The sequence below is a fragment of the Protopterus annectens genome, chromosome 16.part0, assembly GCF_019279795.1.
Source record: "Protopterus annectens isolate FY-2018-M chromosome 16.part0, PAN1.0, whole genome shotgun sequence".
NCBI classification, from domain to species: domain Eukaryota; kingdom Metazoa; phylum Chordata; order Ceratodontiformes; family Protopteridae; genus Protopterus; species Protopterus annectens.
Window position 1 is genome coordinate 235,652,454 of NC_056750.1, and position 22,606 is coordinate 235,675,059.

The following is a 22,606-nucleotide window of genomic DNA, read 5'->3' on the forward strand; positions in this document are numbered from 1 at the left end:
ATGAAGATGTTTCTCAGAGGTGCCTGCAACTTAAAACTTCCCAGAAGGGTGCCTACTGCAGCCTGGGATCTTAATTTTGTTCTAGAGAAACTCACTCTTCCTCCTTTTGAGCCAGCTGCCTGTGCAGATTAAAAGTTTCTGTCGTGTAAGACTGCATTCCTCTTGGCTATAACTTCAGCAAGGATGGTTTCGGAGCTACATGCTTTGGCTGTGGAGCCTTTTCTTATTTTTCATGCAGATAAGTTCTCTCTGAGAGCCAACCCCTCCTTTATGCCTAAGGTGGTTTGTAGAATGACTCTTAATCAGTCCGTATACCTTCCTACCTTCTTTCCTATATCCTCGAAATAGAGGTGAAAGAGTCCTACATTCTCTTGATGTGCTTAGACAGCTCAGGTTTTACCTGGACAGGACAAAAACTTTCGGAAATCAGCACAGTTATTGGTCAGTTTTGCCCCCGGAGCCCAGGGCAAGGCTATTTCTAAGCAAACCATTTCTAAATGGATTGCTCATTGTATTACTTTTTGGTATTCCTTTCATGGCAAGGTTCCTCCTGAAGGGGTTAGGACCCACTCAACTAGAGCAGCTTCCACTTCTGCAGCCTTTTTAAAGGGTGTCCCTACTAAAGACATTTTGGAGGCTGCCACATGGTCTTCTTTTCACACTTTCACAAAGTATTATAATTTTCCGTTGTTTTCTAGAGCCAGGGCAGGGTTTGCCACTACTGTCCTGCAGGACATTATCTCCAATCCTTGATTCTGATGGTTCCTCCTCCCTTTTTCTCTGGGCTTTGGTATTCAACCCATTGGTTAGGACTGCAACAGTGAAACACAAACATAGTACAGTTGTGTACACTTGCCATAAATGTAGATGTTCGAGTGTATCCACTGTTGCAGTCCTGGTTTCCCTCCCTCCTTCCCCCTTTTCTCTTTTCCTACGGTACAGGCTAAATTTGTTATTTGCAAAATGGCTTTTGGTTTAAGCCTTGTTTTCTGGGGGCTTCTGACTGTTATGGCAAGAAAGACTAAGGAAGTGACATTGGCTGCCTCCTTTTGTATCAGAAGCCCTGATGTCCTTTACAACTGACTACAGCTGATGTAATTTTTTACTTACCTTTGGTATTCTGGCCGATCGAGGACTACCCAGAGCTGGATAACCCATTGGATAGTATGGCAACAATGAATACACTCAAACATCTACATTTATGGTAAGTGTACACAACTGTACTTTCTCTGCTCCAGGTAAAAATTAAGTTCAAATGTCAAAAAAAAAATCTACCCAAGTACAAGACCTTACTCTGTATTTGTGGCATGGTACAGAACTGTTTGTTTTATCTGTTACTAAAAACTTTAGTTTGTGTTCAAGAGAAACTGGAGTTTGTTTCCCATGTTGGTGCCATCTACCCTATTGTGTAAGCTACAGTGCTGTATGGGGTATACTGGTGGGATAAGCCTGGCGATGTGAGTGGAACAGAATAAAATTAAAAACTGTTCAGTGACACCCTGCTGACACAAAACAGAAAGCTATCAACCCAGTATTTAGCCAAGGGTAAGTTGTTACAGCAGCAACATAACAAGGTTGAGCAGGTTGCTTAAAAGGTGACAGTGCAGTCTGGGTGGGTTGGGGGTTGTGATTCAGCCAGAACCTCCTGTTGCTAGGAACCTAGTGCATGGACATAGTCAATACACAGGACACGTGCCAGGCTTCTTTAGGAGCCAAGGCTTGCAAGTAAGCCTTCTTTATAGGGGGTCCAGCTAGATTTAGAGCCTTCTTTTGTCATTAGGAACCTAATGCACTGTCTGGGTAGTACACAAAATGTAAGCCTGGTTTCTTTGAACAGGCTGCTTGGGAAACCATGGATGTTCTTCACTGTTGCAGTCATCACATTTGGGGTTATCACTGCCAGGGTAGCCCTCGGTTGGCCCGAATACCAGAGACTTAGTATTTCTGCGTCGGTTGCTGTCGCTTGAGGACTGGCGTCAGGTCGTCAATGGTATAAAGTAAGGCAGCAGACACCATTACATCAGTCTTTCTTGCTATGGAGCCCGAAGCAGAAGCAGTTTGCACGAGTGCCGGTCGGCTGCTACCTGAGTTTTCATTTCCAAACTGAAGTTGAGGTATTCTAAAGCTAAGTACCTCGTTGGGGATCCTTTTTTCTTGCACTAACCAATGTCAGAAAAAGTTAATTGTCTCGTCTGTGGAAAGCAAATACCCTACCGAGACTTCCACTCTTACTGTGTCACTTGCCTAGGCCCAGAGCACAACGTCCCCCATTGTCACTTCTGTGCTTTGTTAAATGCCAGAACTTTCCGTCGTCGGGCCCTTATTGTAGCCAGATATTTTCATTTACAGTCCTTTAATTCCGATATGGCTTCGGTAAGCCATTCAACAGCAGATCTTCTGAAAGCAACGTAAAGATAAAGACAGAGATAGACTGCACAGGTCCAAGCCTTCCAGCGATGCTTCCGTTAAGCTAGTCGTCAGTACTCTGGTACTCAGTGAGGTGCTTTCACAGCACTGATGCCCGCATCAGTTGATTCGCAGGCCACTACTGAGACCCTTTCAGAGTCCAGTATGCCACAAAACTCTTCTTTGTCTAAGGATTCTGCTGTCGTCTCTACCTTAGATGGGTCTGGAACCGCTGAGCAGGCACCAGCTTCCGAGGAAGTCCTTTGCACTTCCGAATCTCAACACAAACCAACGTCTTGTTTCACGACTACCGTTGTTTCGAAAACAACCAAGTTCCTTCAGGGCAGGGTTCGAACCACACCCAAGAAACTGACCACCCACTCTTGGGCGGCTGCTACCTTGCCTCACTCTCAAATGCTTAAAATGGCAGAAGACCTTATCATGCTGATCAGGGTAAGCCAAGCTACCCCTTCAGAAAGGAAAAGAGGTCTGTCCCCAGAAGTTCTGCCTGAACAAGAGTCTGATGAATCCGATGCATCTGATTATGAAGACATGCAGCCCCTCTCCACTTATGAGGATTCTGATGCAGAGGAATCCATTCCTTCAGCCTCTCCCCCAGAGGATTTTTCCTTTGGGGAAACCCTACATACTTTAAGGGAGCATTTCCAATGGGAGAGTCAGGACTACCCTCAGTCTAAAAAGAGACTCAGGGAATTCCTAGAACTTTTGCAACACAGACCCTTGGCCATGCCCCCAGTCCTGGATGTGGTGGATGTTTTCCTTTAATCCAGCTTGACTCCTGACGCCCTACCTCCTGCTCCCAGAAAACCAGGCAGGTACTACAGAGTCCCCTGACTCACACAAATATCTTTAAAAATCCAACAGCTGACCCTGAGGTCATTTGTCAAGGGCCTAAAGGGATTAAAGCAACCTCTGCTAAGAATCCCACCACCTCAGACAGGGATTCCCGAGCATTGGACAGATAGGGTAAAAAAGTATACACCTCAGCTACTTTTGCTATCAAGGCACTAAATTGTCAGTTCCATGTGCTTAAATATCAGCAACATACCTTGGAACCCCTTAAAAAATGTCCTCCTTTCCTGCTTGAGCAGAATTTAAAGATTTACAAGACTTGATGCATTCTGCAAGTCAAGTAATTAAACACACCTTGCACTGTGGATGTTCTTTGTGTTTCACTGTTGCAGTCATCACACTTGAGTTATCTGCCTGCAGGTCGGCCTGAATACCAGAGACTTAGTATTTGTGCGTCGGATGCTGTCGCTCCAAGACTGACGTCAGGTCGTCAGGGGTATAAAAACAGGCATACGACACCATTACATCAGTCTTTCATGCCGAGGAGCCCGAAGCAGAAGCAGTTCGCTAGCGCCGATCGGCCGCTACCTGAATTTTCATTTACGAATTTAATAATCCTGAAGTCTTCTAAAGCGAAGTACCCTGTTGGGGATCCTTTTTTCTTGCTTTAACTGATGTCAGAAAAAGTCAACAGTTGTCTTGCCTGTGGAAAGCAAATACCTGACAGATTTTCATTCTTACTGCGTCACCTGTTTAGGCCCAGACCACGATGTCCCTCGCTGTCTGTTTTGTGCCTTATTTAACGCCCGAACCATTCGTCGTCAAGCTCTTTGTAGCTAAATTCTTACACTCTCGATCTCTGTAATCTGAAACTGCTTTGGTAAGCCATCTGACTACTGATATTCTGAAAAAAACATAAAGATAAAGACAGAGACAGACCACATAGGACCAAAACTGCCGATGCTTCCGTTAAGCTAGTCACCAGTCTGCCGGTACTCAGTGAGGCGCTTTTGCAGCCCCTGATGCCTGCTTCAGTGGATGTGCAGGCTTCTGCTGAGACCCATTTGGAGTCCGGTATTCCACGAGACTCTTCACCGACTGTGGAACCTGCGGATGTCTCTACTTTGGATGGTTCTGGAGCTGCTGAGCACCTAACTGGCTTCTGAGGCAGTTATTCACTCAACAGATGTTAGTCTCAAACAGATGACTTTTTTTAACCAAAATTACAGAGTTTCTTAGGCCCAGAGTATGCACTACACCTAGAAAACAGATGACCAAAGCGCATGCATCTGCTCCCATGACACAAAAACAAATGCTTAGAATGTCTGAAGACCTTATTATGCTGATTAGGTGAATTTGGCCTTCCCCTGCTAAGAGACAGAGTCCAGTCCCCTTCAGCTTCTATAGACCAGGAGTCCGATGACTCTGAAATTTCTGATTATGAAGACATGCCCTTATCTGCTTATGAGGATTCAGGTGCAGCAGGATCCATTCCCTCTGCCTCCCCTCCAGAGGATTTTTCTTTTGGTGAAACCTTGCTTAACTTACGAGAGCATTTCCACTAGGAATGCCAAGACTATCCTCAGTCCAAAAAGAGGCTCTGAGAATTTCTAGAGTTGCCTCAACACAGGCCCTTAGCAATACCCCCTGTCCTGGATGTTGTGGATGTTTTTATGGAATATCTAGTCTTACTCCTGACACTTTACCTCCTTCCCCTAGGAAACCAGACAAGGTACTACAGAGTACCTGACACTCACAGATTTCTTTTTAAGAATCCTACTGCTGACCCAGAGATAATTTCCCAGGGTCCTAAAGGTATCAAGGCTACTACAGCCAAGAATCCCACCCCTTCGGACAGGGATTCCAAAGCTTTGCACAGATGGGGTAAGAAGGTATATGCCTCTGCAACTCTTGCTTTTAGGGCATTGAATTGTCAGTTTCACATGCTGACTGTCCAGCAACATATTATGGAACTTTAACAAAAATTGGCAACATTTTCAGACTGTGCAGAAAATAAAGAATTGCAGGAGCTTATGCACTCTGCAAGTCAAGTCAGCAAGCATACTTGGCAGTGTGGCTTTGACGCCCTAGAAGCATCTTGCCGGGCAGCTGTCACTGGCTCTGTACTGAGAAGACATGCTTGGCTGAAGGAGCAGACCTTGCCAGACCATGTCAAATCAAAGTTATTAGATCCTCCTTTGAATAAAGACTGTTTGGCACCAAAGCATTAGAGGTTCTTAAAAAGATGGAAGAAAAAGCTAAGTCTATGCAGATTGTTAATGAATTCTTACAAGTGCAACCCCCTAGATTCAGTCGGCATTGCCCTTCCAAACACTGGTGCTTTCCAGCCCCCTCCAGGCCTTCTCAAACCATACCCAGGGGGAACAGCCACCCAGACTGCAGTCTCGAGGTATGCAGAGATCTAAGCACCCCACCCTTAAAGCAGGGAATGGTAAGCCACCTCCTTAAGGAAAAAGCTCACAATGACTTCTATACTCCACGCCCCAGCCCTGCCCAGTTGCTTGAGCCCATAGGAGGAAAACTTGCCCTTCATGGAAAAAAATGGATGTCCATCACTCAGGACGGGTGGGTCCTCAACATTGTATCCCAGGGGTACAAATTTTATTTCCATTCACTACCAACCCCAAGCGTGTTCCCAGACCTTTATCCAAACCAGTGGGCAGAGGCTCAACACCAGGTACTTTCCCTCCTCAATATCAGAGCTATCCATCCGGTTCCAGTAGAACAGAGTAGTCAAGGATTCTACTCCAGGCACTTCCTGGTACCCAGGAAAGAGGGCTCTTGGCGCCCAATCCGGGATCTTTCCATTTTCAACACCTTCCTGGTGGTACCAAAATTCAAAATGCTTACCCAGCAACAGCTTCTTTCTATGCTAGCCAAGGATGCCTGGTTAGTCACCCTAGACTTAAAAGAAACCTGTCTGCATATCCCCATAAGGGAATAATGCAGGAAGTATCTATGTTTTGAGGCAGGGTCTGTGCATTATCAGTTCTCTGCACTTCCCTTTGGCTTATGTACTGTGCCTTGAGTATTCACAAAATGCCTTGCTCCAGCCATTGCATACTGCAGGCAGAGAGATATCCAAATTTACCCGTACTTGGACGACTGCCTGATTCAGGTGGACAGTCAGGAATGGCTACTGCAGCACCTGACATTTGTGAAAAACCTTCTCATTTCCTTGGGGTACACGGTCAACGAAAAGAAATCAAAACTGGTACCCAGTGAAAAGATTGTATTCCTGGGAGCAAGCGTGGACACAACTTCCCAGATGGCGTTTCTCACCTCAGAAAAACAAGTCTGTCTGACAGACTACTTCAAACAAATGGCCACCAGAACCCAGCTATCTGCAAGAAAAATACTGCAAGCCCTAGGGTTCATGGCCTCGTGTATACTGCTGATTGCATATGCAAGACTGCATATGAGGAAACTCCAATGGTACATAAGTCTTTGGTGCCAACATTCTCAGGACCTGGAAACAGTAATTCCTATCATACCCTAAGGACGCAGTTCCTGTGGTGGGCAGAAGCATGCAACCACAACAAGGGACTGCCATTTACTCAACCCCACGCCGCCCAGACCCTAACCACAGACGCATCAGATTATGCCTGGGGGGGCACACATGGACGGAAAATGTAATTCAGGGCCACTCGAGCCCAAGTCAAATTCATGTGCACATCAACCAAAAAGAGATGCTAGATGTACAGAATGCCTTGACAGCTTTCAGATCCCTAATCTTTCCAGGACAACTAATAAAAACAGACAACACCACAGTTGTGGTACGTCAACAAGCAGGGAGGAACCCTTTCCTATCCACTCTGCAGGCTAGCCATGCCCCTGTGGAACATGGCTTTGGACATTCAAGTCCATCTGCAAGCTCAATTCCTGCCAGGCAAACAAAACTTACTGGCAGACGACTTAAGCAGAAATCTGCTAGACACACGAGTGACAATTGGAGCACAGCACCTTCAACCTTCTGATTCAGAAATGGGGAACCCCAGAGGTGGATCTCTTTGCCTCCTCCTACAACCACCAGCTCAGCAAATTCTGCATCAGGAATCCTCACATTAGGGCCTGGAAAGTGAATGCCCTATCTTTTCATTGGGCAAGTCTCTGAATCTATCCCTACCACCCCTCCTTTCAAGAGTATTACTCAAGGTATAGCAGGACAGAACAAGGACAATTCTGATTGCTCCAGACTGGCCACGCCAACACTGGTATCCACTGCTGCGCAGCCTGACATCAGTGCCACCCTGGCACCTACTTCAGAATCCAACCCTCCTCTCCCAGCAGGAGGGACAGATTCTTCATCCACAACTGCAAACCCTAAATCTTGTAGCCGGGCTTATTCCTTGAATTTTCCCCCAGCAACCTTAAGCAAACAGGTGCTGGATGTCATTCTTGAAGCCAAAAGACCCAGTACAAGAAAATCCTATGCTGATAAGTGGAAAAGGTTCTGCTTATGGATTCAGTCTAAAGGAGAGGACACAACTCTGCCCTATCTGCCTCTTATCCTGTATTACCTAGCAGATCTACTACACAAAGGCCTGTCCTCCTCCAGCATTAAGATACATGCCTCAGCCATTTCTGCTCATTACAACACTAAGCCACCTCTCTTCTCTCACCCTCTTATCAAACAGTTCCTGAGTGGGGCAAACAACTTAAGGCCACCAAGGAGAACACCCACCCCTGCTTGGGACCTTAACTTTGTAGTGGAAAAGCTCATGCTCCCCCACCCCTTTGAACCTGATGCATCAGCAGAGTTGAAATTCTTCTCTTGGAAAACAGCCTTGCTTCTAGGCATCACTTCAGCTAGAAGAGTGTCTGAGCTGCAAGCACTCATGGCTGTGGAACCCTTCATTATTTTCCATGCTGACAGGGTTTCCCTCAGGACTAACCTTTCCTTTATGCCCATAGTGGTGTCCAGTGTGGCTCTGTCAATCCATCCATTTGCCAACCTTCTTCCCTAATCCTCAAAATAAAGGGGAAAGGATCCTGGACTCCTTGGACGTGCACAGACAGCTCAGATCCTACCTTGATAGGACTACTAGTCAGCTTTGCAACAGGGACAGAGGGCAAGGCCATTTCAAAACAAACCATTTCCAAATGGATAGCACACTGCATCCATTTCTGCTACAAACACCATGGGAAACAAACCCCTCAGGGGGTCGGAACACATTCCACTTAGGGCAACATCTACCTCTACAGCATTTCTCAGTGGAGTCCCAACCAGGGATATCCTGGAGGCTGCTACCCAGAGTTCTGTATACAGCTTCACCAAGCATTACCACCTGCCTTTCTTTTCCAAATCCTGGGCAGGATTTGCTACAGCAGTCCTGTAAGGCATACTAGCCAGCCCTAACTCTTCTTGACTGCCTCCACCCTTTAGCTTTGGGAATCCACCCAAGTATGATGACTGCAACAGTGAAACATAAAGAACATAGTACAGTTGTGTACACTTACCATAAATGTAGATGTTCAACTGTATTCACTGTTGCAGCCCTGGTTTCCCTTCCTCCAGCCTCCTGGTTTTCTCTCTCTCTCTCTCTCTCTCTCTCTCTCTCTCCTATCTATGGCTATTACTAACCCCTTCTGGGGTATTGGTATTGGTATTTACTGGTGGTGGTTTTTTCCCACCATAACCTAGCTCCCTATTTGGCGGGCTCCTGACATTTGGGGCAAGAAAAACTGATATAATGGTGTTGGCTGTCCGTTTTTATACCCCTGACGACCTGCGTCAGTCTTGGAGCAACAGCATCCGACGCAGAAATACTAAGTCTCTGGTATTCGGGCCACCTGCAGGCAGATAACCCGAGTGTGATGACTGCAACAGTGAATACACTCAAACATCTACATTTATGCTAAGTGTACAGAACTGTACTTTTTGACGTCCTAGAAGCTTCTTGCAGGGTAGCAGTCACCGGATCTGTCCTTAGAAGACATGCATGGCTTAAGGAACAACCCCTGCCAAACCACGTCATATCTAAATTGTTGGATGCACCCTTGCACAAATAACTTATTTGGCACAAAGACAGAAGAGATCTTAAAAAAGATGGAAGAAAAAGCAATATCTATGCAAACAGTTAAGGATTTCTTACAGGTCCAGCCCCTTAGGTTCAGCAGGCATTTTCCCTCCAAGCACTGGTCCTTTCCTGCTCCGAGTAAACAGGCCCAGCCTAGGACCCGTAGAAACGGACCTTCCAGTCAGCAGCCCCAGGGAATGCAGAGATCTAAGCAGTGGACTGCCTCCACTTCAAAACCAGGGAGTTCTAAGCCACTCCCTTATGGTAAGAACTCAAAATGACTCGCCTCCTCCCTACCTCCCCTCTGCCCACCTTCACTTACCCTTAGGAGGAAAACTCTCCTTTCACTCAAGCACCTGGGCCACCATTACCAAGGACCAGTGGGTTTTGAACATTGTGTCTCAGGGATACAAATTCTTCTTCCACACCCTTCCAACCCCAAAAGGGTTCCCAGATCTACCGCCAAATCAGTGGGCAGAGGCTCAGAAACAAATCCATTCCCTGCTCTCTGAGGTCAGTAGATCACGTTCCTGTAGAACAGATAGGCCAAGGCTTCTACTCCAGACTTTTTTTGGTGCCCAGAAAAGAGGGCACCTGGCACCCCATCCTCGATCTAGCCATTCTAAACACCTTCCTGGTGATCTCAAAATTCTCACCCTCCAGCAGCTACTACTCATGCTGTCCAAGGACGCTTGGCTAGCCACCCTGGATCTAAAAGAGGCCTACCTCCACATTCCTTTCAGGGAATCGTGCAGAAAATAATCTCCGCTTCAGGGCAGGATCTCAGCAGTTTCAGTTCTCTGTGCTTCCCTTTGGCTTATCTACTGCTCCCAGACTTTTCACAAAATGCTTGGCTCCGGTAATTGCCTTTTGCAGACAAAGAAATGTTCAAATTTTACCCCTACTTAGATGACTGCCATATTCAGGCAGACAGCCAGGAAAGGCTACTCAAACACCTGGCCTTTGTAAAGAATCTCTTTGGTGGACAACAGCATGCTCCCACAACAAGGGACTGCCCTTGTCCCCACACCCCACCGCCCAGACCCTCACCACAGATGCATCAGACTATGCTTTGGGTGCACACCTGGACGGCAGGTGCATACCAATGGAGCCCACAACAAATCCCCTGCACATCAATCAAAAAGAGATGATGGCTGTGCAGCACGCCTTGATAGCTTTCAAACCCCTTCTCTCTCCAGGGGTTTTCCTGATCAAAACAGACAGCACCACTGTGATGTGGTAGATCAACAAGCAGGGAGGGACTTGCTTCTATCCTCAATGCCGGCTGTCCATGACCCTGTGGCTCACAGCCTCTTTTATGCAGATACACCTGTTAGCACAATACCTACCAGGCTCTCTCAACTCCCTGGCAGACCAATTAAGCAGAAACCTTTTGGACCCACACGAGTGGCATTTCAACAGAAGTACTTTCTTCCTAATAACTCAGGAATAGGGAACCCCGAAGGTCTACCTCTTTGCCTCCCACATCAACCATCAGCTCAGCAAATTCTGCACCAGGGAGCATCACTGCATGGCTTGGGAAGTGGATGCCCTGTCCTTTCCCTTGGTCAATCTCTCGGTCTATGCCTTTCCTCCTCTACCTCTCATCCCCAAGGTACTACTCAAAATAAGGGAGGAAAAACAAAGGACCATTCTTATAGCTCCAGACTGGCCCCGACAGCACAGGTACCCCTTGCTGTGCAGCCTGTCCCTGCTGCCTCCATGGCATCTCCCTCAGATTCCAAACCTCCTAAACCAGAGGGAAGGGGAATTCATGCATCCCCAATTGCAGGCACTCAGTTTGGCAGCTTGGCTTATTCCCTAAATCCGAACCAATTTGCCTTCCTCAGTAAACAAGTTCTGGATGTTATCTGTGAGGCCAGATGCCCTTGTACCAGAAAGTCTTATGCAGATAAATGGAAAAGGTTCTGCACTTGAATCCAGGCTAAGGGGGCCAATATGGCACAGCCCTCCATCCTTCTCATCCTGGATTACTTAGCTGACCTACTACACAGTGGTCTCTTTCTCCTCTATAAAAAAATCATGCCTCTGCTATTTCTGCTCATTTCCCACTGAGCAGCCCCTTTTCTCACACCCTTTGATCAAAATGTTCCTCAGAGGGGTTAGCAACTTAAGGCCCCCCAGAAGGGCACCAACACTAGCTTGGGACCTTAACTTTGTCTTAGAAAAGCTCACCCTGTCTCCTTTCGAACCAGCTTCTTCTGCAGAGCTAAATTTTCTCTACTGGAAGACAGCCTTGCTTTTGGCCATCACTTCAGCCAAAAGAGTCTCTGAGCTGCAAACACTCATGGCTGTGGAACCCTTCATCATCTTCCATGCAGACAGGGTATCCCTCAGAACTAACCCATCCTTCATGCCCAATGTGGTGTCCAGTGTGGCTCTCAACCAATCCATTCATTTGCCCACCTTTTTTCCTAATCCCCAGAACAAGGTGGAAAGGATTCTTCACACTCTAGATGTGCACAAACAGCTCAGATACTGTCTGGACAGGACTAAACTCTTCAGAAAGTCTGATCAATTGCTGGTTAGCATTGCTACAGGGGCAGAAGGCAAACTCCATTTCCAAATGGATAGCACACTGCATCCATTTCTGCTACAAACAGCATGATAAGCCTCCCCCCCAAAGGGGGTCAGGACAGACTCCACCAGAGCAGCCTGCACCTCTGCAGCTTTCCTCAGGTGTGTCCCCACCAGGGACATCCTGGAGGCTGCCACTTGGACATCTGTTCACACTTTTACCAAGCATCATCACCTGCCTCTCTCCAAATCCAGGGCATGGTCTGCCTCTGCAGTCTTGCAGAGCATCCTAGCCAGCCCCTAGCTTCCTTGACTGCCTCCATCCTTTTCCACAGCTTTGGGAATCTACCCAAATGTGATGACTGCAACAGTGAAGCACGAAGAACATAGTACAGTTGTGTACACTTAAAATAAATGTAGATGTTAGTGTATTCACTTTTGCAGTCCTGATTTCCCTCCCTCCATCCCCCTCTTTTTTTCTGTCTCCTCCTTTTGTTACCATTCTTCCTTGTTGTTCTTTCTTTACAAGGGACATATTGGTATTTATTTTCCACTGGTGGGTTCTTACATCAGAACCTGGCCTCCTACTTTGGGAGCTCCTGACAGGTTAGGGGACGAAAAACTGATGTAATGGCGTCAGCTGCCTTACTTTATACCACTGGCGACCTGACATCAATCCTCAAGCGATAGCAAGTGATGCAGAAATACTAAGTCTCTGGTATAAGGGCCGGCCGAGGGCTACACTGGCAGGGATAACCCCAGATGTGATGACTGCAACAGTGAACACACTCGAAGACCTACATTTATGTTAAGTGCACACAACTGTACTTTATGGGCAAGTCTTCTTGGTGGCAGCTAGCCAGATCCTTCGTACATCACTAGTAATCTGGTGCACAGACCTTCTGTTATGGGAAAGTGGGTCATTGTATAGCCTTTGAAATTATCTTTTCAGCTCTGCCCCCCCGATGAGCATGAAATCAGTTTCACACAATTTCTGTGGAGGATGGAGTTTTACAAGATTAATATGGCCATTTTAGATAAGGTGTTGATTATACTGAGTGGCATCCAATGCCCCCCCCCCCCCTTTGGTTTTGAACTTAATGTGGACAGGTTTATCCGGCTCTTGTTTGGCTCTGATGATGTTTAACTCTGAAATTAGTCTCTTGTAAAACCCATTTTGTGGTCTTGGATCTTTAGTCCATGATTTGTAGAGAACTATATCTAGACTTTCATGCAGATGATATGTCTTTAAGAAGAAATATGTGCTGTTAAAAGTAGTTTCAGAGTGGTCTTTAAACAAGTCTGTTCATCTATCGGTTTTCTTTGTGGAGTAGGGAGTCATGGCGAGGAGGGTCCTTAACACCTTAAATACACTCTATCTGCCAATTTGCAGTTTAAGACAATGGAACAGACTTTCTTTTAAGAAAAGAGCAGACCGTTGAAAGGTTAACCCTTTCAGTGGTTTGCAGACTGTATTGACTTATGATAGCTTACGTTTGCTGCAAAATGGCAAAGACCACTGTATCAGGGCATTAATGTTTTAAGTGCTTGCTTAAAAAAAATGGCTCTGCTATAGACATTAGTGTCGCTACCACTGTTTGCCTTGGTCACACCTTCAAGCATTGTTGCTTGGACTGCAGTCCCAGAAATCTGTATCTAGTTTCCTTACGTAGTACTTCAGGACTGAACCTTCATGGCTTGGGTGTCATCCAGCTCCTATATCTTTGTGGGCTTGAGATTTTATTCAGGTGTATATCCATGGAGTGTCATTCTTCTGATATTTGAAGGAGTGAGTTAGAGTGTCAGCTGATGGTTAAGGAGAACCTCCTTTGGTAATGAATATAGCTGCACTGTACTTGCTTAGTTACTTTATTTCTGTGAATGCTGATTAGTTCCTTACAAGTCTGGTAAGCTGATATATTACAACCCTTTAGTAGTTCAGGTACCAACCATCCACATTTTTTCCTAATTTGCAGCAGTGGTGAGGCAGCCAAATTGGCAGGCTCTGGAGCTTGGGTATTCTCTGCTTATATGGTGTTTCGCCATCTGTCAATCTAAGGAGTACACTTTTCTGAAAGTGCCAAATTAAAATAGAATCAAAGCCAGCCTGTTTTTCAAACTCAGTAAATGTGGTTTAGGTTCTGCTGAATATCAGATGATGATGGTGGTAATGTTTACCATGGTCAGAAATGTGATATTTTCCTGAGGTGCTGTTATCATATTTGTTACATACAGTTAAAAGGGTGGGCCTTGGAATGCTTTTTTTTTCTCTTCCCAAGTGGCATGTTTCTTTTTGTGAGCACAGTTCTTGATTGGATTTTTTTTCTCTTCCTTTCATTTATTAGTGCTGTCCTGGCATCCTGGTGCCCCCTCCATATTGTCTGCCAGCTGTCTCCTTGCCCCTACAAGACTGTTCTAGTGATGGTGGGGTCAGTCGCAGACCTTGGGCATCCAGGGGCTGTTCACTTCTTTCTACCCCCCTCCCTTTTGGATGTGATGGTTTTGCCCGAGGGACGGGCATGCAGTGGAGATGTGTGGCATATCTCCAAGCTCTAGAGCATCTTAGTCTTATCTCCATCTTAACTCCCTCTTGTGAGCATGCCATTCAGTATGCCATCTCCAGCGTCCACTAGAGGTCAACACAAGAGATGCCCATAGATCCATCTGTCTGTCTCTGTTGCTCCATCAGTCACCCAAGCTGCTAATCAAAACAGGTCTGATGGGTTGTAGTCAAGCCTCTAGCGTTCTTTTGCCATCAGAATTGTGGATTTTAGCTTTGTAAACCAGTGTTCGACCTTGACGTGTTTCATAACTTGGCACTGTGTATTGTGTGAAGTATTTTTGCATTTCTGCATCTAGGACAGGGTTTGAAAATATAGATATGAATGCAAGGAGAAGCATCTATCTTCTGATTTAGCTTTGCATCTTTTGGCTATAATGTAACATCAGAACCAAAAAATAAAAACTTTCTACAGCAAAGTGCAACTACCTGTTGCCGAATCAATAACATTTTGATGAAGTCTATTGATATATATACTGTTGAAAGTGCTTAATCTGTGTGGAATTAAACAGTTTTATTCTTCACTGTGTGTGATATTGCTGATTCGGCAACAGGTAGTTGCATTTTGTTCTCTAATCTAACATTCCCATATTATGAAATACACATAGTTATATACATTTCCTGAAAATCTTCTGTAGAAAAAAATATTACTTTGGCTTCCACGTTTTTCATGGTGTTTTGTTTGGAAGCTAACAGACTAGGTGAGGTAGCCCTCAGGTTGGTCAGACATGCTGCTTTAGCTGTCTGGTAGAAAAAAGGTAAATTATTTTGTGGTTAGTTTTTGTGGACATCCCACAACTGTCTCCTTAGGTTACTTAAGATGAAAATTGCAAGAATTTAGATCTTCAGCAAAGGCTGCCCATGTCATTTTTTTGAGCAGTAGCACAGTTATTACAGTTCTAGATTGTGTCCTTTTATGGAAGTTCAGTCAACCCTAGCTGGTGGTGTACTCTCAAACTAGTGTTGCATGAATAAATGTGCATGTAACACTTGGGCTGTGTGTGTAGGTCCTGTCACAGATTTTTGGTCATTGCTTCTTAGACTGTAAACGGTCCCAATTTTCCTTATTTAATTTTCTCTTATTTCTGTGACAGATATTTGAGAGATGTTTGAGCTTCTGCATCATATGCATAGCTCAGGTGCCGTGTGAATTTTCTTTGACTTGTAGCCCTTTGTTTGGAGCTTTGAAACTCTTTTGTCATCTATGTCTTTTTGCCATCATTAATACTCTAGTTTTTTTGTACCAAAAATATTTAGCTGCTTTGCATTTGTTTTCTCTTTTTCTAGATTATTTCTGGCAGTGGGAACGAGAGGATGGAAACTGGATTCCTTATACTGCAGAGACTAGCATTGTCTTGGAAAGAGCTTACCGTAAAAAAAAAGAAGTCCTGTTTACAACATTTGGAAGATCAAATTATACTATGGACCTTCATAATATGGTGCAGATAAATAACAAGACCAAATACCGCAGGGGTATAATGAGGAAAGAGTCAAGTGAGTAATTCATGTGGTGCAGTGTTCACTTTTCTGTCTGTATAGTTTATCATAACATCATAATAAAATATAGATGTAACCCTGCCTTGCAGACATGCAAGATGCCTCAGAACGTTGTGTACAGCTGACGAGCTCAGTTGGTAAGCCTGACAGCCCCTTAATGGCCGCTGGGAGCAGTTGATAGTACATTTGTGGTACAGGGAGTGGAAGAAATGATGTTCTTCGTGTTTCACTGATGTTCATCGTGCATACAGCTGCAGTAATCCCAGGCCCCATGCCTAAAAAGCAGATGCTTAAAATGGCTGAGGATTTAATTACTCTTATCAGGGGTTCTCAACCCCCTCCAGACAAGAGACCCAGAGTGGAGGAAGATTCTCCCTCTTCTGATCAGGGCTCCATTTTTTTCAGAACATTCTGATGTAGAGGAACACTCTTACTCCCCTTTTGAAGATTCTGATGCAGAGCAGTCCATCCCTTCTGTATCTCCTCCAGAGGATTTTTCTTTTGGGGAAACCTTGCACACCTTGAGGGAACACTTCCATTGGGAAGGCCAAGACTTTTCTGATTCCAAGAAAAGACTTAGGGAATTTCTTTTGTTACCTCAACACAGACCTCTGGCGATACCTCCTGTCTTGGACATACTTGATGATGTCTATTCAGAGGCTTGCCTTAATCCGGATTCCCTGCCTCCTGCCCCAGTCAAGCCTGATAGGTACTACAGAGTTCCTAACTCCCACCATTTTCTTTACAAAAGCCATAATGCTGACCCTGAAACCATTTCTCAAGGCCCCAAGGGAATGAAGGCCTGTACTGCTAAGAATACACTACCTTCCGAAAGAGAGTCAAGATCCTTAGAAAGGTGGGGAAAAAGGTATATACCTCAGCCACCCTAGCCATGAGGGCCTTAAATTGTCAGTTTCATATGCTTAAATATCAGCAGTTTCTGTTATCACAATTAAGAAATAAAATGTCTCAACCTGAACAACCAGATTTGAAGGAGTTGCAGGACATGATGCATAGTGCAGAACAAGTGGGTAAACACACCTTGCAATGTGGCTATGATGCCCTAGAGGCCTCAAGTAGAGCTGCTGTTACAGGATCAGTCATTCGTAGACATGCCTGGCTTAGGGAACAAATCTTGCCTGATCATGTGAAAGCTAAACTGCTAGATGCTCCTTTACAAAAGGATGTGCTGTTTGGTACTAATGCTGAGGAGATACTACGGAAAATGGAAGAAAAAGCCAAATCTATGCAAACTGTCAAAGCTTTTCTACAGGTTCAACCACCACATTTTAGCAGAAATTGGCCTTCTAAAAACTGGTCCTTTTCTTTTGCAAATATGGAATTATTGGTATTATTGTTTCCAAACTGTGGCTGTGTTGAGACCATAGGTTTTTTAGGTACCATAGAAGTTTCCTCATATGCAACTTTGCACATGGGATTAAAAGACTGCAAGATGCCATGAAGCCCAGAGCCTGCAGGATTTTCCTTGCAGTAAGCCTGGTACAATTTGCTAGTCTTTTGAAGTACTGAGTTAGTTGCCCCTGTTTTTCTGGCGTAAGATATGCCATCTGGGTGTTTGTGTCCAAGTTGGCACCCAGGAAAGTTATTTTCTGAGATGGTGTTAGCCTGGATTTCTCTTTGTTGACTGTGTATCCCAGGGAATTCACTAACCGTGTTACATAAGCCAGATGTTCCAGAAGTATGTGCTTGCTGTCCACTTGGATCAGGCAGTCGTCCAAATAAGGGTAAATTTGTATCCCTTGAAGTCTGCAGTAGGCAATTACTGATGCCAGTCATTTCGTGAATACTCTGGGCGCAGTAGATAAGCCAAAGGGCAATGCATAGAATTGATAGTGGATTGAACCTGCAGGAAATCTGAGGTATCTTCTGCAGCTTTGTCTGATTGGGACATGCAGGTATGCCTCCTTGAGGTCCAATGTTACCAGCCAAAACTCCTTACCCAGCATGGGAAGAAGTTGCTGTAATGTGAGCATCTTGAATTTTGGTACGAGTAAGAATGTGTTTAGGATGGATAAGTCCAAAATGGGTCTCCAGTCGGATCCTTTCCTTGGTACCAGAAATAGCCTGGAATAAAAACCTTGACCTTGTTCGTGAGTAGGTACCTCTTGAATAGCTTTCATGTCTATGAGCTTTGAAATTTGTAGTTGTGCCTCTGCCCTTTGATTGTGTGGCAGGTTTGGCATGCCTCTCATTTTTGGAAGAGTGTGAAAATGAAATCTGTAGCCTCTGTTTATAACGTCCAGGATCCATTTGTCTGTTGTGACAATATGCCAATTTCTTGCAAATAATGCCAGCTTTCCTCCCAAGGGTGCTGCCAGCTGAGACTTGCTTGGCATGGAAAGGAGGAAGTCATTGGGTTTGTTTCCTGTATTGTTGTGCATTGTCTTCGCCACCTCTTGGTGCTGGAGTTTGCCATTGCCTGCCTCTATATGATCCTTGTGATTGTCCTCTGCCCCTTGTGTGCCTGTATCTACCTCTTTGGGGCTTGTCCGTGGCTGGAAAGGACCAGTTTTTAGAAGGCCAATTTCTGCTAAAACGTGGTGGTTGAACCTGTAGAAAAGCTTTGACAGTTTGCATAGATTTGGCTTTTTCTTCCATTTTCCGTAGTATCTCCTCAGCATTAGTACCAAATAGCACATCCTTTTGTAAAGGAGCATCTAGCAGTTTAGCTTTCACATGATCAGGCAAGATTTGTTCCCTAAGCCAGGCATGTCTACGAATGACTGATCCTGTAACAGCAGCTCTACTTGAGGCCTCTAGGGCATCATAGCCACATTGCAAGGTGTGTTTACCCACTTGTTCTGCACTATGCATCATGTCCTGCAACTCCTTCAAATCTGGTTGTTCAGGTTGAGACATTTTATTTCTTAATTGTGATAACAGAAACTGCTGATATTTAAGCATATGAAACTGACAATTTAAGGCCCTCATGGCTAGGGTGGCTGAGGTATATACCTTTTTCCCCCACCTTTCTAAGGATCTTGACTCTCTTTCGGAAGGTAGTGTATTCTTAGCAGTACAGGCCTTCATTCCCTTGGGGCCTTGAGAAATGGTTTCAGGGTCAGCATTATGGCTTTTGTAAAGAAAATGGTGGGAGTTACGAACTCTGTAGTACCTATCAGACTTGACTGGGGCAGGAGGCAGGGAATCTGGATTAAGGCAAGCCTCCGAATAAACATCATCAAGTATGTCCAAGACAGGAAGTATCGCCAGAGGTCTGTGTTGAGGTAACAAAAGAAATTCCCCAAGTCTTTTCTTGGAATCAGAAAAGTCTTGGCCTTCCCAATGGAAGTGTTCCCTCAAGGTGTGCAAGGTTTCCCTAAAAGAAAAATCCTCTGGAGGAGATGCAGAAGGGATGGACTGCTCTGCATAAGAATCTTCAAAAGGGGAGTAAGAGTGTTCCTCTACATCAGAATGTTCTGAAAAAATGGAGCCCTGATCAGAAGAGGGAGAATCTTCCTCCACTCTGGGTCTCTTTTCTGGAGGGGGTTGGGAACCCCTGATAAGAGTAATTAAATCCTCAGCCATTTTAAGCATCTGCTTTTTAGGCATGGGGCCTGGGATTACTGCAGCTGTATTAGCACTCGAACATCTACATTTATGGTAGGTACAAAACTGTACTTTGCGGTCTTCACATTTGGATTATCTGCCTGCAGGTAGCACTCAACTGGCCTGAATACCAGTGTCTTTGGATTTGTGCGTCAGATGCCGTCATTTCTTCCATGACGTCAGGGGTATAAAACATGCAGCCGACGCCATTACATCAGTCTTTCTTGCTGTGTGCGGTGCCCGAAGCAGAAGCAGTTCGCAAGTGTCGGTCGTTCGACTCCTGAAATTTTCGTTTTCGAGTTTGACTTGAAGTCTTCAAAAAGATAAATACTCCGTTGGGGATCCTTTTTTCTTGCTCTAACCGATGTCAGAAAATATTAACAATTGTCTTGACTTGGAGAGCAAATACTTCATGGAGATTTTTATTCTTACTGCATCATCTGTTTAAGCCCTGTCCACGACGTCCCTAGCCGTTGGTTTTGTGCCTTCTTTAATGCCCGAACTATTCATCATCTGGCTATTTTTGTAGCTAAATACTTTTGTTTTCGATCTCCGTACTTCGTAATGGCTTCGTTAAGCCATCCGACTAACTATCTCCCAAAAAAAGTAAGGATAAAGACAGAGACAAACCACATAGGTCCAACACTGCCAACGACTCTTCCGATAAGCTAGTCGCCAGTCTGCCGGAACTCAGTGAGGTGCTTTCGCAGCCCCTGATACCCGCTACTACAGATTTGCAGGCCTCTACTGAGACCCCATTCAGAGTCCGGTATGCTGTGAGATGCTTTGACATGGAACCTGCGGATGTCTCTACCTTGGATTGGTCCGGAGCCGCTGTGCAGGCACTGGCTTCTGAGGGTGTATTCAGGCCTACCGATTTTCATATCAAATTGACGACTTTGTTTCAATTTAAAAATACCGAATTCCTCAGGCCTAAAGCTCGCACTAAGCCTAGAAAACAGACTACCAAAGCGCATTCTCAGGTCCATATGCCTCAAAAACAAATGAATAAAATGGCTGAAGACCTTATTACCTTAATTAGGGGAGGCCAGCCTTCCCCCTCTAAGAGACCTAGAACTGATTTTCTGTGATTCTTCTGATCAGGAATCTGATATCTCTGTTCCTTTTGACTACCAGGATTTACCCTTATCTACTTATGAGGATTCTGATGCAGAGGATTCCATTCCCTCTGCTTCCCCACCAGAAGATTTTTATTTTGGTGAAACCTTGCATACCTTTAGGGAGCATTTCTGCTGGTAAAGCCATGACTATTCTCAATCCAAAAAGAGACTTGGGGAATTTTTAAACTTGCCTCAACACAGGCCTCTAGCTTTCCCTTCTGTTCTGGAGATTGTAGATGATGTTTTCTTGGAATACAGCCTTACCCCAGACACTTTGCCTCCAGCTCCCATGAAACCTGACAGGTACTACAGAGTACCAGTCTCTCTCAATTTCCTTTTCAAGAATCCTACTGCCGATCCAGAGACCATTTCCCAAGGACCAAAAGGCATTAAGGCTACTACTGCCAAAAATCCTACCCTTCTGATAGGGATTCTAGAGCTTTAGACAGATGGGGTAAGAAGGTATATACTTCTGCCACTTTGGCCATTAAGGCTTTAAATTGCCAGTTTCAAATGTTAAAGTTTCAGCAACATATTATGGGCTTAATTAAACAAAAATTGATGTTGATTCCTGACTGTGCTGAGCACAAAGATTTACAAGAGTTAATGCATTCTGCTGACCAAGTAGGTAAACATACTTTGCAATGTAGTTTTGATGTTTTAGAAGCATCTGGCAGGGCTGCTGTCACTGGGTCTGTACTTAGAAGGCATGCTTGGCTTAAGGATCAAAACTTGCCAGATCATGTTAAAGCTAAATTACTGGATGCACCCTTACACCAAGAGCACCTTTTTGGCAACAGAACAGAAGTCCTCCTCAAAAGGATGGAGGAAAAAGCTAAATCTATGCAAATTTCTTACAAGTACAGCCACCTAGATTCAGTAGGCATTGGCCTTCAAAGAACTGGTCCTTTCAAGTCCCTTCCAGGCCTTCTCAGACCAAGCCCAGGAGCAGATCATCACCAAGACTTCAATCTCAGGCTATGCACAGATCTAAGCAGTGGGGGGGCCCCTCTTCCAAAGTAGGGAGTACTACTGGAAAAATGGCACAATGATTTATCCTTACCCCAACCAAACCTTGCTCAACTACTTGCTCCCTTAGGAGGAAAGCTCGCCCTGAATGCAAAAAACTGAGAGCTCATTACTCAAGACAAGTGGGTTTTAAACATAGTTTCCCTAGGATACAGATTCCACTTCTACTCACTCGCAACCCCAATTGGATGGCCAGACCTTCCCCAAAACCAGTGGGTGGAGGCCCAAAAACAAGTGCTCTCTCTCCTCGGTATCAGGGCTATTCAACCTGTTCCAGCAGAACAAAGGGGACAAGGTTTTTATTCAAGACTGTTCCTGGTTCTCAGAAAAGAAAGCTCCTGGCATCCTGTCCTGGACTTTTCTATTCAACACCTTTCTGGTGGTTCCAAAATTCAAAATGCTAACTCTTCAGCTTCTTCCTTTGCTAGCCAAGGATGCCTTCTTCCTATGCTAGCCAAGGATTCCTGGCTGGCAACTGTAGACTTAAAAGAAGCTTACCTGCACATCCCAGTAAGGGAATCCTGCAGAAAATTCCTACGCTTCAGGGCAGGCTCCATGCACTCTCAGTTCTCTGCTCTGCCCTTTGACTTATCTACTGCGCCCAGGGTATTTACAAAGTGCCTAGCTCCTGCCATTGCATTTTGCAGGCAGAGAATATTTAAATTTACCCATATTTGGACGATTGCCTGATTCAGGCAGAGAGCCAGGACTTGCTATTACAGCACCTAGCATTTGTAAAGAGACTTCTAACTTCATTGGGGTACACCATCAATGAGAATAAATCACACCTATTACCCTGCCAACAGATTGTATTCCTGGGAGCAAGCTTGAACACAACTTCCCAGATGGCATTCCTCACTCCAGAGAAAAAAGTTCATTTGACAGCCTACTTCAGACTACTGGCCACAAAAACCCAGCTATCTGCAAGGAAAATCCTGCAAGCTCTGGGGTTCATGGCTTAATTCCATATGCAAGACTGCATATGAGGAAACTTCAATGGAACCTAAAAAGCCTATAGGGTCAACATTCTC

General features: G+C 45.0%; 1 protein-coding gene across 1 annotated transcript in view; it reads left to right on the top strand.

Annotated features, from left to right (window-relative positions):
• Window positions 1-22,606, top strand: part of LOC122790579 — a 1,409,443-nt gene that overhangs the window by 58,037 nt on the left and 1,328,800 nt on the right. Inside the window, exon 2 of the mRNA XM_044058105.1 lies at window positions 15,646-15,852. Coding sequence (XP_043914040.1) covers window positions 15,646-15,852 — 207 coding nt within the window. The remainder of the gene's footprint in view (window positions 1-15,645; window positions 15,853-22,606) is intronic.